This window comes from Loxodonta africana, chromosome 16 (genome assembly GCF_030014295.1).
Source record: "Loxodonta africana isolate mLoxAfr1 chromosome 16, mLoxAfr1.hap2, whole genome shotgun sequence".
NCBI lineage: Eukaryota > Metazoa > Chordata > Mammalia > Proboscidea > Elephantidae > Loxodonta > Loxodonta africana.
The window spans coordinates 48,388,719-48,402,686 of record NC_087357.1 but is presented as its reverse complement, the minus strand read 5'-3'; the positions used below and the strand labels follow the sequence as shown (position 1 = coordinate 48,402,686).

General features: G+C 37.6%; 1 protein-coding gene across 2 annotated transcripts in view; it reads left to right on the top strand.

Moving 5' to 3' along the window:
- The window catches only part of A1CF (APOBEC1 complementation factor), a 55,159-nt gene extending 42,564 nt beyond the window's left edge, over positions 1-12,595 (top strand). The window contains exons 8-11 of one of the 2 annotated variants that reach the window (XM_010589134.3): positions 1,789-1,970; positions 5,732-5,868; positions 6,573-6,724; positions 12,301-12,595. In XM_010589134.3, the coding sequence (XP_010587436.1) occupies positions 1,789-1,970; positions 5,732-5,868; positions 6,573-6,724; positions 12,301-12,452 (623 nt within the window). In that variant the 3' untranslated portion in view covers positions 12,453-12,595. Of the gene's footprint in view, positions 1-1,764; positions 1,971-5,731; positions 5,869-6,572; positions 6,725-12,300 lie in introns of both variants that reach the window. The other variant, XM_003409024.4, reaches the window with a different exon arrangement.
- Positions 12,596-13,968: the final 1,373 nt, after the last annotated feature.

Genomic DNA, 13,968 nt, shown 5'->3' with positions numbered 1-13,968 from the left:
ATATATTTCGCCTACTAAAAAGCTACACTATTAAGGAAATCCAATGTTTTTCTCCAGGATATGGGGAACTAGATAGTAAACTCCCAGATAGGAGGAAAAAAAAGTCAATCTTACTGCCAGACAATAAATATTTCCTCTTTGAATCTGTTCAAGCAGTTTAGAGAGCTCAGTTAGCTCAAACAATATAATAAAAGCATTCTTTATTTCCAAGAAACCATTTTGTCTCTATCTTGTGGACCCCTTCAGGATGTGGCTAATGCCAACAGAATCCTAGTCCTGGCTTCCAAATATGATACCAATCTGGGCAATTCAACAAAGAAACTGTGTATTTAAATCTGTTCTTGGATTTGACATAGAATCAAAGGGGTACCCCCCAGATTACTGTGGAAACACTTGTCTTACTGTGTTCTGCCATTTTTAGAACAATTAAATTGACCATCGTAGGGGCTCTACTATTCCATTCTGACTCATAGCCATCCTATAGGACATGAGTCGGGGGGCTGACTCAATCGCAACTAACAAAAACAATTTGAATTATTGGTTTTTTCTTTCCTTTAAGTAGATAAATTAGCCAATCAGCATAACGTAATTTGAGGAGATGCTGGCCATTGAGTACTATTTTCCATCATAGAGGCTTTCATTTTTTTAAATTACAAAAAAAAAAAAAAAAAAAAAGAGCCACCCCATAGGATTTCCAAGGCTGTAAATCTTTATGGAAGCAGATCACCACATTTTTCTCCTTCGGAGCAGCTGGTGGGTTCAAACCACCGACCTTTCAGTTAACAAGTGAGCACTTAACCACTGCACCACCAGAGCTCCTTTAAAAGTTTCGTAATCATATTACAATTACCTTTCCCAGAATTGTACTGATTAAGAAATTATCAGAATTTCCTTCAGAATAACCTGTCTATATAAAGACAAATTATGTCACTAAACCATTATTGATTTATAATCTAAAATCACGTCCTTAAAGGATCCATACATTAAATATAAGTTGTCAACCAGTTGTAATGTATATAAAAAAATAAACTCCACTGCAAGGGAAAAAGATATATATCTTTCTTATAACAAGAAAAGAATCAATGAATGATATTCATGAATGGAGGGTAATCAATCTAATTTTTCTTATCTCTTTATGTTACCAGTAGGAAATCAAATTAGTAGTGCGACAAAACAAAAATCAAAAGGAATCTATGCATGAAACTCAATGGAAATTTAAGCCTCATATTGACAGACCATAAGAGAGGGAATGATGAACTAAAAAACATGCTTTCTAAATGTTGGTTTCCAGTAGATCATTGGGGGGTGGGATTAGTGGAAAAGCTGGAATTCATTTCTTATTTGCTGGTCAGTGACAGTCTTTAAGCAAGACTGATTTCAATACACTTGGTCGTATTACATTGGGATGTTTTAATAAACACCTTCTCAACATTTATTTAGACTATAGCAAAACATCAACAAAAGGCTAAGTGAAGACAAAAATTGCAAAATTTTTCTCTGTACCAAAAAATTTTAGTTGCTTGTGTATTTAGCAATAGATTTGATGGTATTGCTTTCTGCACAGATGGTGTAAAAAAAAATAAAGAAAAAAGATACCTGTAGTAAACCCTACTTTATGTTGAGTTTCATTATGTAGAATCCTAGAGTTTTCTACCCACCTTCAGGACAATAATTAATGTGACTGGGGCTAACTTTTCCATTACAGTGAGATTCAGGGTGATTTTCTGGTGGTTTGATTCAGTTTAATCGTTCTTACATTCCTAGAAATTTACATGAATGTACCTGTAGGGGCTGCGGGAGTGAGAGGACTGGGCGGTCGTGGCTATTTGGCATACACAGGCCTGGGTCGTGGATACCAGGTCAAAGGAGACAAGAGAGAAGATAAACTCTATGACCTTTTGCCTGGGATGGAGCTCACCCCAATGAATCCTGTCACTCTAAAACCCCAAGGAATTAAACTTGCTCCCCAGGTACGTAATATATTCCAAAGATAGTTTTCTTTAAATTGAGCGAATGACCATCATTAACCTTTCATTAAATGGCTTTATTTGGTCCCTACTTGAGCTATTTGGGAAACCCTGGTAGCGTAGTGGTTAGGAGCTGCAGCTGCTAACCAAAAGGTCAGCAGTTCAAATCTATCAGGTGCTTCTTGGGAACTCTATAGGGCAGTTCTACTCTGTCCTACAGGGTCGCTATGGGTAGGAATCGACTCAATGGTAATGTGTTTTTGTTTTTGTTTTTTTGGTCTGGGCTATTTGAGGGCAATGGTGGTTCAGTGGTAGAATTCTGCCTTCCATGTGGGAGACGCAGGCCTAGTGCCTTGGCCAATGAATATCAAGGGCAGCCACCACTGCTCTGTCAGTAAAGGCTTGCATGTTGCTGAATGGATTTCAGCAGAGCTTCCAGATTAAGACAGATTAGTAAAAAAAGGCCTGGGGATATTCCTTAAAAATCAGCCAATAAAAACTCTATGGATCACAATGAGGTCACCATGAATCAGGGGCTGACTCAATGACAGCTAACAACAGCAACTTGGATTATTGGTTTTTTTCTTTCCTTTAAGTAGATAAATTAGCCAATTGATATAATGTAATTTGAGGAGATGCTGGCCATTGAGTGCCATTTTTTCATTATAGAGGCTTTTGTTTTTTAAATTATAGAAAAAGAAAGGGTCTATAATGAAAAATGGCACTCAGTGGCCAGCATTCCTTCAAATTATATTATGGTGATTGGCTAATTTATTTGCTTAAAGGAAAAAAAAAAACCAATAATCGAAGTTGTCGTTAGCTGCCATTGAGTCAGCCCCTGCCTGACTCATGGTAACCCCATGCACGACAGGATAGGACGATTGTGATCCATAGAGTTCAAAACCTTAAATAATCTGTTGAAATGCAAAGAAACTGGGAATTTTTCAGAATTAACAACCAATACCTTAAATGAATATAAAATGAGGCAAAGACTCCACTTCAGAATAAATGCCTATTGCTTGTGAGCAAAATTACTTGGCAAATGAAGGGTATTCATAACAGGAAACCCTGAATAGACCATTTAGGACTCTCTTTTGGAAACACTATGTTTATTTTAAGAAAACTATCATGGTATGTAGGTGAATATCTAACTATGAGATGTCATCAGTCATATCAAATTAAGTTTTCTACAATGGTTACATTTGGGCAGTGGCATTATGGTGAATTTTTATTGCTTTCATTTCACAGTTTTAAGTTTCCATGTTTCTATATTTTCATTGTTGGAAATTTAAAAGTTATAAGAGTTGTTCCAGTACAGAAACTGAATAAGAGGGTTAAAAATAAAGCAGATCTATGTTAGCCCTGTGGTTCCTGTGCTTATGCAGTACATGCTGGCCTCTCTGAAATACCCTTTGGCTGAATGATCTATATCAGGCTGTTCATAGTTACAGTCTGTATACCCTGAAACAAGCTTCCCTACTCCCACCCCAGTGGTAAGAGCCTCAGATTTATGGAAGTGGTCCTTATGACTGCAATCAAGTAGAAAACTTGGTTTTTTAAAAGCTCATTTTGTGTATTCCCCTATGGAATTAATGGCTTTCTCATACCCCAAAACTAGTTCTTCTGCCTACTAAGATTTCTGCTAACCCTATCCAGGTAATTTGAAAAAAAAAAAAAAAAAGATGCCTGTGAGAGCAGTAAATTCAGTAATAATTTGTTCGAAAAACATTTTGGGGTATTTATTATGCACAAAGTATTCTGTTAAATGCTAGGAATGTAAATGCAAACATAATATAATCCATGCCATCAAAAATATCGTATGGCAATCCAGTGGGAGATACTGACGCACAAACAGGGCATTATAATGAAATATGGTAAGTGCAAGGAAAGAGCTTCACTCAGGGAACACAAAAGCTAGTTATCCAGCCCCTCTTGGGTTAAAACACAAAATAAAGAACCTAACTAAAGTACTGAGATACCTAGAAATTTTTTAAGAAAAATTTTTATGGGTACCATATTTTTATGCAAATAATACACACCTATATTTGTTTGCCAACTGCGCCATCTCCCCCACCCCAGGCATTTTCATAAGTGCACTATGCTAACTTTTTTACAGCAACATGTAAAAAAAATTGACATAGTGGCACTTACGAAAATACTTCGTGGGGGTGGAGGGTATGGTTGTAAAACAAATGTAGAAGGCACACATTGTTTGCATAAAAATATGGTAATCATAAATTCTGTGTAAGAATTCTGAGAGCTGTTATACACAGCATGAGTAAAGATCTCTGCTTTTTATTTTAAACCTAGGCTATAAATGGGTCATGCTTTACATTAATATTTATACTGATATATAAGCAACTATCCCTATAAGTCAATACGAGTGCTTGAATTAATTCGTCTCTGAATTTCTACAGCTCTGACTTAGAAATTGATGACTGTGTCACTTCCAACCAATAGATGGAGCCTTAACAACTCCATAGCAGAGATAGGAAATTCCAACAGGAAGAGCAGAGGGACTGAGTACGGCCCTGCAAAGTCAATAGTTGGGGGTGGTACTCTCTTTAGCATGTGTTTACACACCAGGAGTACATAGACAGGCAGCCTATCTGCTGGCTGAAACTAATTTACTATTGCCCAAGAACCTCAGGGGATGCTTTGAAGTTGCTACAAATTTAAGAGTATTAAAAAGAAATGTTAACAGAGAAAATAAGAGTAATTTGCAAAGTTAATAAACTACAAAATGTCATATGATTGCAGTTAGATTAGTATTAAAACAAATGAGATAAGAAGCTAAATATAGACACAACCTGGGCCATTGTTCTAGCCCACAAAGTAATTTTCTTGCACTTATGCCCTCTATTGGAAACCCTGGTGGCGTAGTGGTGGTTAAGTGCTACGGCCGCTAACCAAAAGGTCGGTGGTTCAAATCCACAAGGCACTCCTTGGAAACTCTATAGGGCAGTTCTACTCTGTCCTGTAGGGTCGCTATGAGTCAGAATCGACTCGACGGCAGTGGGTTATGTGCCCCGTTTTGCAGTTTACTGAATCAAATGACTAATGGAAGGATCGGAGCTTGTGGGCCACCAGAAATGATTCAGGATGAGGAAAATTATAGGCCTTTGGAAAAATTCAGTTTAGGGAAATGACAGAAAAAAAAAAATACAAGAAGGTGATAAAAATTAGATAATTATACAAATAGCCAGAAGTGGTATCTTGCCAATCTAATAAAGACTTTGTAACTGTCAACACCCATCTATTAATGCTCATCAATAAATACTAACCCCTTAAACTTTTTAAGTATTTTTATGAAAATATAATGTGAAAAACATATGAATAGATGACAGGAGACTAGGAATATATTCTTAGTTTGTCATCTCTGAACAATAATAAACAGAGGGAATTGAGGTCGTGATGAATAAATCCAGCCACATTATGCTACAGCATCAATTTTTTGTTAGTAAAATAAATATATCAAACAGAAATCATAAAATTAAGCTCTGGTTAAAGAGTTACAGCTAATGGACTGAACAAAAAACATATTAGAATAAATGGTGTGAAAATGATTTTTATGAATTAATAGATATAACATTTTCAATGGAGTTCATCTTAAATTTTACGAATCGTTAAACTGTGGCATTTTATCTTTTTATATTGGCTTAAACTCTAGTTAAAGACTGGTTTTTAAAACCCCAAAACCAGAGAAATAATGCAAATGTGACATTTGAAGAGGGAATCTTTTTTTTTTTTTTAAACTCTTGTAGATATTAGAAGAAATTTGTCAGAAAAATAATTGGGGACAACCGGTATACCAGCTGCACACTGCCATTGGACAAGACCAAAGACAACTATTTTTATACAAAATCACCATTCCTGCTCTGGCCAGCCAGAATCCTGCAATGTGCGTAACTTATCCAAATTTCTAATCATTTAGATTTGAGAATAAGAGTTCCTTGTAAATGAGTGTGCAGTCATTTCAATACTCAAGTGAATACTCACGTCTGCTACCTAGGCATTTTATTTAAACACAAATGTTGGGACATGTAGTTGGGATGTCTGTGCCACCTATGAGGATGGCATCCAAGAGCCCCCAAAATTTCACACAGACAGTGAAAACTGTGTAGGAGCAGTAATCAAACAATGGAAAACTGCAGGTAAGATAAAATGGGAAAGGAATGAAAACTACAGCCTATTTTCTTATCTGGCAGTATTTAGATTGAACCATATGAAAGTGCCATTTTTACACGTAATAAAACCATGTCCCATCACATGAATTTTAGACCAAATGTGAATATCACCTTCTGAATTTTACCCCAAGGCTGCATTTCTATATATTTCAGGAAAGACTGTGCTCACATATACCTTAGATAAGTCATATAATGTGATACAAGTATGCCCAGAAACATTATCAGTCATCAATGTTCTAGGTCAAGTCACAAATATACCTACGTGCATGTCTATTTAGAAGCTTTAATAGCAAAGAAACCGAAAAATACCTACATAAAATTCCATCATCCGGTCATCTTAAAGAGCTAGCCATGCCTTAGGTTTTCACCTGGCTCAGCAGCACAAGTATAAGATGCCTATCCTGACTGTGCTTTTCAGCCACCCTTTCACACCTCCAAAGCTAAGTGCCTATGTGGATGAAGCAAAGACATATGCCGCCGAGCACACCCTGCAGACCCTGGGTATCCCCACTGAAGGAGCCGAAACTCCAGCAGCTGCTGCTGTTGCTGCTTCTGCCACTGCTTTTCCAGGTATGGAAAAAATTGCCAGAAATGGCACCCTGGAGAGGTGTTTGGGAAATGCTACAACCACAATCTCAGAATTATTTTTGAACTCCACTTACAATAATTCCAACTTGTACCTTCTGTAACCAAAAAGTTGACAGAGTGAACCATTAAAGCCTGAAGCAAGAGAATTGTCCTGGACAGCAGGAGTGGGTTCCAGTCTCAGCTCAGCTTTTAAGCAGCTGTGCGATCTTGGGCAAGTCAATATCTTTGAGTCTGGTTTGTTTTATTTTTTTAACTTTAGGTGAGAGAATTCTGAACAACCTATTCATAGCTGATACTTACTTGAGCTCTTACTATGTGCTAGGTACTCACCTAAATACATAGCTTGCTTTATATTCTCTCAGGGCTAGGTTCTGTCATAATGCCAGTTCCACAGATGAAAAAACTGAGTATAGGAAAGATTAAGTAACTTACCCAAGGTCAATCAGCTTTTAAGCAAATGGGCTCTCTACCCAGTTCTAGTCTTCGATTCTACATTTACTACTTTGCTTCCTGAAAGAAATGTGTAGATCACATTTTTCTTCAATTGTTTTAAGCCATGAGGGAAAGAGAACAGATACAGAGAGAGCTTTTCAATATGCGAATAATCAGGCCCCAATGTATCTGTTCTATAATTTTAGTTTGGGGTATATGCTGATTGCTTACAGTAAAGTATATCTGTAGATAACCATGCCTTCAGGGGTCACACTAAAAAGCCTTTTCCCATTTATTATATACCCATAATAAATGCTAATAACTAAAAGTGAATCCACTGGAGAGAAAAAGGTACTATTTCAGTAAATGCTACAACATATACAATTTTACAACGACAGTAAAAACAACCAAAAATATGTGTGTGGCTACGTAGGTAGACACGGGTGTGTCTATGTGTACAGGAAGGCATATACAGGAAATGCATGGGCATGCATAGTTGTATCTGCAGGCATATATGTATGTTTGTATGTACAGCATATAAAATGTTCATATGTATAGCGTATATATCCACATATATAGCAAACCACACAAGGGGCACAGTTACAGAGGCTGCCTACACATATCCAAACAACTCATGGGATTGGTTTACTGGGTCAAAAGGCTTGACACTATAGTCTTGGGGGACAACTTAGTCAATTGGCATAACATAGTTCACAAAGATTATGTTGTACATCTGAGTTTGCTGAGCAGCGTATGGGATCTTAAACGCTTGTAAGCAGCCACCTAAGATACAACTATTGGTCTCTACTCATATAGAACAAAAGAAAATGAAGGAAATCAAAGGCTCAAAGAAGAAACTAGTCCACGGGACTAATAGCCCATACGAACCACATCTTCTAACCTGAAACCAGAAAAACTAGATAGTGCTCAGCTACCACTACTGACCATTCTAACCAGGGACACCATAGAAAGTTCCGGAAAGAATGGGAGAAAAATATAGAACAAAACTCAAATTCCTAAAACAGGCCAAACCTACAGGGCTGATAGGGACTAGAGGAATCTCCGAGACTATCGCCCTAAGATACCCATTGAACTTAAATTGAAGCTATTGCTGCAGGTCACCTTTCAGCCAAATAATGATTTGCTTATAAAATAAACAGTATAACCCATGAGTAATGTGTTCCCTTAAACAATCAACTATATGAGACCAAACAGTCAACAGTTACCCAAAAGCAAAGATGAGAAGGCAAGGAGGGGAAGGGAAGCTAGTTAGATGGAAACAGAATGGAAATAATGAGACTGCTGACACATTGAAAAAATGTAACCAGTAACACAGAACAACTTGTTAAAAAAAATAAATAAAAATTGCTAAAGGGGAACTCAATTTACTGTGTAAACTTTTACCTAAAACACAATATTTTTAAAAAATGAATCCACTAGAAATTAAAGGGAATTAGGCAGTAAACCTATTTCGGAATTTTTCTTGGAGGTTAAAGTGATCTTTTCTTTTTTTTTTAGTAATATATATTTTTTTAATTTGTCATTTTTTTACATATATTTTTTTTAATTTGTCATTCTGACTTATCATTATGTCAGCATGCTACCGATAAGCCCAAATTAGTGAGGTCTGACTAGACTAGAAATATGACGTTTCTATCAATTGGTTAATTCATGTATTGGTTATGTGTAGGCGTGAGAATTTCTGTATTCCTCAGTCACCAAACCAGAGCTCGCTCTCATTTTCTTTTATTTCTGAAAAGTTGCAAATACATCCTCCATTCCAGCAAATGAGAGTGAAACATGGCTTGCAACGAGTTCGTTCCGATTTGAAACCCTGCTGAGAATTTGCATTTCCACCCCAGATACACTGAATCAAAATCTATAGTTTAACAAGATCCCCAGGTGACCCTTATGTATAATAAATATTTGAGAACCATTGTTTTAATTATTCTCAGAACTGATCCCTAACCAACAGCATTAGCATCACCTGGGAACTTGTTAGAAATGCAAATTCTCTGCAGGGATTTGAACTGGAATGAGCCAGCTGGAAACCCTGGTGTGAAATTAACCATGCATGTGAATGTAAATGTTTTCACCCTAAGAACATGGTGAAGACCTGTGGCAAGTCGCTGAAAATTTACCAAGGTAACAGTTGACACTGCAGAGGACAAGGTCCTCCCTCAGTGGTGCTGGGACCATCAGCCCCTGTGCTTGCTTTCCATATTATAGAGTGTTCACACGTCTGTCCTTCAGGGACTTGTGGCAGGGTTTCTCAATCTTGGAGGATGTTGACTCCCTGTGTTGGAGAAAGCTGCACTCTAAAGAAGCCTAACTCATGTATATAAAAATAAATGAGCCACCGTCAGTAGGTTTATGAAGTTTACTTTCACACTGGAAAGGATTTTTATCCTCACTTCTATTTGGTCCTGAAAGAAGTTAAAACTATTTAGGGCAGGAGAGTTGTCTGGGGAATGACTAAGAATTTCAGAGCCAGTGTTATAACTTAACTGTGGAGTCAAGCAAAGATAATAGTCTCCAAGGGAAGAATCTGTTTAAAACATAAATACACTTGCTCTTAAGAAATTAGCCAAACTGCAAAGAAAATTCAAAATCCCCAAAAATAAAATCTGTGAGACACACACACACACCTTATTTACTTTAGAAATATTGTTTCCAAAAGTATGAAAGTAATTGTTAATACATTTCTCATATCTTTGGAAAATGTACCAAACTTCACTAGCATATTAGTCAGCATTACTGCCCCAAGTGAAGGAGCCAAGGAGTGGATTCATTTAAAAAAAAAAAAAAAGTCAAGCCAGCTTCCTGCCACTACTTCCTGAGAAGCCACCAGGAAAAAAAAAATGTGCCTAGGGTTGGGCAGACTTCCACAGCATGTAAACCAAAAGGACATTATTAATCAGTTTGTCTCTGTTCATTGCTTAATTATACTCCCCCTTTTTCTTGTTATCTTTCACAATTTTTGGGTAGTCTCAGAAATATCCAAGATTTGGTCTAACACATTTACAGGAAAACAATTGTTTCTAGGTAATAGCTATTACACCCTCTTCTTTAAGAGTGAATGTTAGTTGAATTGGCAAAAGTCGTGTGACACATATATTTAAAAAAAAAAAAAAGTAGCTGCTGAAGCTGCTGCTTATGTACAACCAAACACCTCATGGGACTTAGGTCCTTGGTCCTTCGGAGGTTTAGGGTCATGGTTTCATGGAACATTCCAGTTAACTGGGCTAATAATGTGTTTGGTACTTCTGTTCTACCTCCTAGTTGGTTGCATAGTGCCTGGGGTCTTAAAAAAGCTTGCAAGCCACCATCCAAGGCACAACAATTGGTGTCTATTCACCTGGAGCAACAGAGGGAGGAGGACAGTCAGGAATAGGAGGAGGATATGGAATGTGTGGCTAACTGCCTCCATGAAAAACTGCCTCCCTTAGCATGAGACCAGAAGAACTGGATGGTGCCTGGCTACCATTACTGAACGTTTTGATCAAAGATTCCATAGAAAAATCCTGAGCAAAAGAGGGAAAATGCAGAAAAGAATTTCAAACTCCCATGAATTATAGACTTTCTGGAGTCATGGAGGGTAGATGAACCTCTAAAACTATTGCTCTAAGATAATCTGAAACCAAAGGTATCCCTGAAGTCATCTTAAAACTGAGCAATAGTTTAGCTTAACAAGTAAAAAGGTCTGCCTTGAGCATTATGCTCTTTTAAGAACTATCTATATGGGATGAAACTGACAACAGCAACTAAAAAGATTAGACACTGCCTTAGAGGGCAGTGATTTTATGTTAGTAAGCAAGGACAGCTCAGAAAAGGAGGATGAGAATGGTTACACAACTCGAAAAATGTAATCAATGTCACTAAATTGTACATATTGAAACTTGAATTATGCTTTGCTGTGTATGTTCTCAACAACAACAAGATAAATAAAATTTAGAGGGAAAAAGAGTAAATGTTAATTAGCTACACATAATACTAAAATGAAAGCACACAGATGTTTTCTTTGCCCCTCAAATCCTTTGGTTTTTGGAGGATGAGGACCAGCATCAACACTTCCTGATACACCAAAGATAGGCTTGATGTTGGGGCAAGAGGAAGATGCTTTTGCCATTGATGGATAGATCTATATATGGACAAGTTAGTTATTTGCTTTTATGTTATACACAAACTTCACAGTATTTTCCCTACTGGTCTACCCAGTCTCTACAGATTCTTCTTTGGTTAAGGCAATGACTTTTAAAGTTTTGAAAGTATCATTTAGTCAGGACTGGCAGTGTAGCAGAACCAGATCCGTAATACCTCTCCCCGTACCCTACCACCCCCTCAATCCACTACCCTCATTTATAGATTGAGACCCTATGAAAAAGCCCTAAACCTAGAACTTTGATCAACTGAGGATCTTGTTAAGTTTCTGTTTCATGGACCCTGTCTTAGTTATCTAGTGCTGCTATAATAGATATACCACAAGTGGGTGGGCTTTAACAAACAAGTTTATTTTCTCACAGTTTAGGAGGCTAGAAGTCCAAATTCAAAGTGCTGGCTCTAGGGGAAGACTTTCTCTGTCAGCTGTGGAGGAAGGTCCTTGTCTCTTCTGAGCTTCTGCTCCTGGGTGATCTTCATGTGGCTTGGCATCTCTCTTCCCCCATCTCTGCTTCCTATCTTGCACGTTTATCCTCTTTTATACCTCAAAAAGATGAACTCAAGATACATTTTACACTAATCCTGCCTTATTAACATAAAGACAATCCAATCCCAATTGGGATTATTACCACAGACATGGAGGTTAGGATTTACAACACGTATTTTGGGGGGACACAATTCAATCCACAATAGAACTCATCCTCAATGTTTCTAATTATGTATGAGGTGAGTCTGACACAGGTAACCTGACTCCAATTTATAGAACCTTGTCCTAGGACTTTCGAATGCCATTTTAAAAATCACTAAGTCCAGACATTGTTTCCCCTGAGTGCACCTTTTTTGAAATGTACATTTTAACCTTTGGCTTTAAGCAATATGTTAAACTTTCATATTGATCAAAGAAGATTAAGTCAAAAGAGAGCCAGTTCGAGTCCTTTCATGAGGTTTCTCTCTGTCTCCTTCCCCAGGATATGCTGTCCCTAGCGCAGCTGCACCCCTGTCTGCAGCCCAGCTCAAGCAAGCAGTGACCCTTGGACAAGACTTAACAGCATATACGACTTATGAGGTCTACCCTACTTTTGCAGTAACCGCCCGAGGGGATGGATATGGAGCCTTCTGAAGATATCTTTCCTTTAAGACATGCAAAACTCTATATGAAAGAAATATCCCTCTAAGTCAGTCCCATATGATCATAAGTAATGCCTTTTCTGAAGTAATGCCTTTCCTGAAACCATATTGCTTATACTAATTGCAGAATCATGGTATGAGAATATTATTCCTAAATCAAATCAAATCAAATCAAATGGTTAAGGAGCCTCTTGTCTAGCACAGGAAGCTAAAGAGCCATTTCCCCAACAATTTGTTCTTCCAAGGTTCTTAGGTGTCCTGGGAATATGTTTACAAATTCTGACAGAATAGAGAGAGATCTTTTAGTCAGCAAAGGGTTGGGGCTGAGCATCCCTGGGCAGTCAGTCTAAGGATAGTCAAGTAAACTCTAGTGTCTTAACCCTTGGCTCACAGTGATTTTTGTGATACACAAAGTCACAAAGAAGCAAAGTGAAGGAAGTATGGATGTTTTTCAAAACATGTTCACCATTGGCCACTCTGTGGAGCCTGGTTGCTGACCTGAGTTCTTGAAAGGCTGTCAAAGATTTTATGGGTCCATCATCACTTCAGTTTGAACATTAAATCCAGTCAATTTATTATAGGTCAGGATCTCATTGTCCTCTGCAACCCCTGGGGACTTGCCCCAAAAACTGATGTGATGTGTTGTAGATATGGTTAAAACAAATCCTATTGTTTCTTAAACTCATTAGCACACACATATTTTTCTCTAGAACTCCCACCCTTCCCAGTGGTATCCATCACACAATTATTCCAATTTGAAATGACTTACAATCATTTTTTAAAATTTAGACTTGTCCACATTGATTTATTTTCATCCCAGTCTCATTTTGCCCAACCCATTATCGTAAAATATTGCTGTTGTTAGTTGCCATCAGGTCAGCTGTGTATAACAGAACAAGGTGAGGCCTGGTCCTCTCCATCTTCATGATTGTTAGTGTGTATGAGTCCACTGTGGTGGCCGTTGTGTCAATCCATCTCACTGAGGGTTTCCTCATTATTTTCCTTGGCCCTCCACTTTACCAAACTTGGGGGAAAAGTAAAAACAAATCTGCAGAATATCATATATTTTTTCCCATTCAACAAATTGACTAAAAAGTCATTTCAAACAAAAAGACAAGTGAACATTTATTCTTATTTCTTTGATCTTTTGGCAGTACCTGGAACACCATTCAGCATTCAGAGGCAGCTATATTGAGTTTAGCCTTGAACTGTTGAACCCACTTTTAAATATTAAATCTACCAAGAAATTCTCTACCTTCCCTTCCTTTTACTTTAAGTATTAGACAGCTTTGCCATACCTACATTCTTTTGTCTTGAAGCTGTCACAGAAAACTTACGTTCATCACTACTGATATGAACCTGATTCTTCAGATACTAGGAATGTTATTTACCAAAATAATACTCCTAGAGTTTTAGATCTCTTCTCTAGGAACATCTGATAGGGGCTGGGGTACAAACACTGGGCTGGAGGTGTATAGGAGGCATGACTTTCTTACCATACTTGTGAA